The sequence below is a fragment of the Sinocyclocheilus rhinocerous genome, unplaced genomic scaffold (genome assembly GCF_001515625.1).
Source record: "Sinocyclocheilus rhinocerous isolate Xijiao unplaced genomic scaffold, SAMN03320098_v1.1 C36509052, whole genome shotgun sequence".
In the NCBI taxonomy this organism is placed as follows: Eukaryota; Metazoa; Chordata; class Actinopteri; order Cypriniformes; family Cyprinidae; genus Sinocyclocheilus; species Sinocyclocheilus rhinocerous.
This window is the reverse complement of record NW_015782503.1, coordinates 1-1223: the sequence shown is the minus strand read 5'-3', so window position 1 is coordinate 1223 and position 1223 is coordinate 1. Positions and strand designations below refer to the sequence as shown.

Genomic DNA, 1223 nt, shown 5'->3' with positions numbered 1-1223 from the left:
AGACGTGTGTGTGTGTGTGTGTGTGTGTGTGTGTGTATTTTAAAAGCATACTTAGTGAGACGTCAGAGAATAGGAGTCTGTTCATTGGCTGCCCAAAGACGTCGCTCCTCCCCCGGAATTGCGTCGCAAGGTCACCAGCCAAACTGGTCACTCGCAGCGCTTCCAAGATGGCGGCCTCCTTGTGTCAGTGTTACCAGGTGAGTTTCTCATTTAAACCGTTTATTAAGCGCTCATTAACAACGCGATTGATATCGGTATGATAAAACACAAAGTCCGCGATTAAAGCAGCACGAGCGCGCTCTTGGTTCACCAGAACCGCGCGTTTTTAATGCAGAAATGTGAATAGATTGATCAGTCATGCTTATGAAACATGATTCTGGCCTTGATGTAACATTAAATATTATAATAACATAATAAACGAAGCTTTTAAATCACATTACGTATGCACATATCACAAAAAGACAGGAATTGATTGTGTTTAGACCTCTTAACCATAAAGTACCATGGTTTTACCATGCTTTTTGGACGTGTACCATGGAAATACCATGGTATCTCTTGGAGAAGCATCTGAGGTTTATGATTATATAAGTAATTTATGTATAAAATTTTGTTTGACAGTGACACCAGTACCTGAGCATGTTTATCTGTGGCAAAACTGTCATTAGATGGTGTTTTTCCATTCATAATTATGGAAATACTGTATTATTATGCATGTTTTTCTCCTCAGCTGTGTGTCAGGAGAAATTCTGCACTTTTAGTCGCTCGTCAGTATGCGTCATTATACGACAGAGCTCATGTGTACAGGATATGTGGCCCGGCGGCTGCTACGGCGCAGGTGAGTGTCGCACATCATTCGTTTTTTGGGGGAGATTGTGATTTTACAGCATTTTTTTTTTTACATGTATGTCATCTGCAGGCAAGGTTTATGTCCTCCGGTGGCGGTCGGAAAGGCTTCCTTGGAGAGTTTCTGGACAATCTCAAGCAGGAACTGACCAAGAGCAAGGAGATGAATGAGAACATCAAGAAGTTTCGCGAGGAGGCCAAAAAACTAGAGGAATCGGAAGCCCTCAAGCAAGCCAGGAGGAAATATGTACGATTTTATGTCTAATGTGATTCTGAAATAGCCAAACATGCCATTTCTCTAGTGTGAAATTGTGTTTTTGTGGGTGTCTTCCAGAAAACCATCGAGTCCGAAACAGTTAAAACTTCTGAAGTGTTGAAGA

General features: G+C 41.7%; 1 protein-coding gene across 1 annotated transcript; it reads left to right on the top strand.

Moving 5' to 3' along the window:
• Window positions 1-98: 98 nt before the first annotated feature.
• LOC107736144 (mitochondrial import inner membrane translocase subunit TIM44-like) lies at window positions 99-1215 on the top strand (the record flags this gene model as incomplete). Its single annotated transcript, XM_016547634.1, has 4 exons — window positions 99-197; window positions 728-835; window positions 917-1090; window positions 1178-1215. Coding segments are annotated over exons 1-4 (350 nt in total), but the record flags the coding sequence as incomplete, so codon positions are not given.
• Between the last annotated feature and the right edge of the window lie 8 nt (window positions 1216-1223).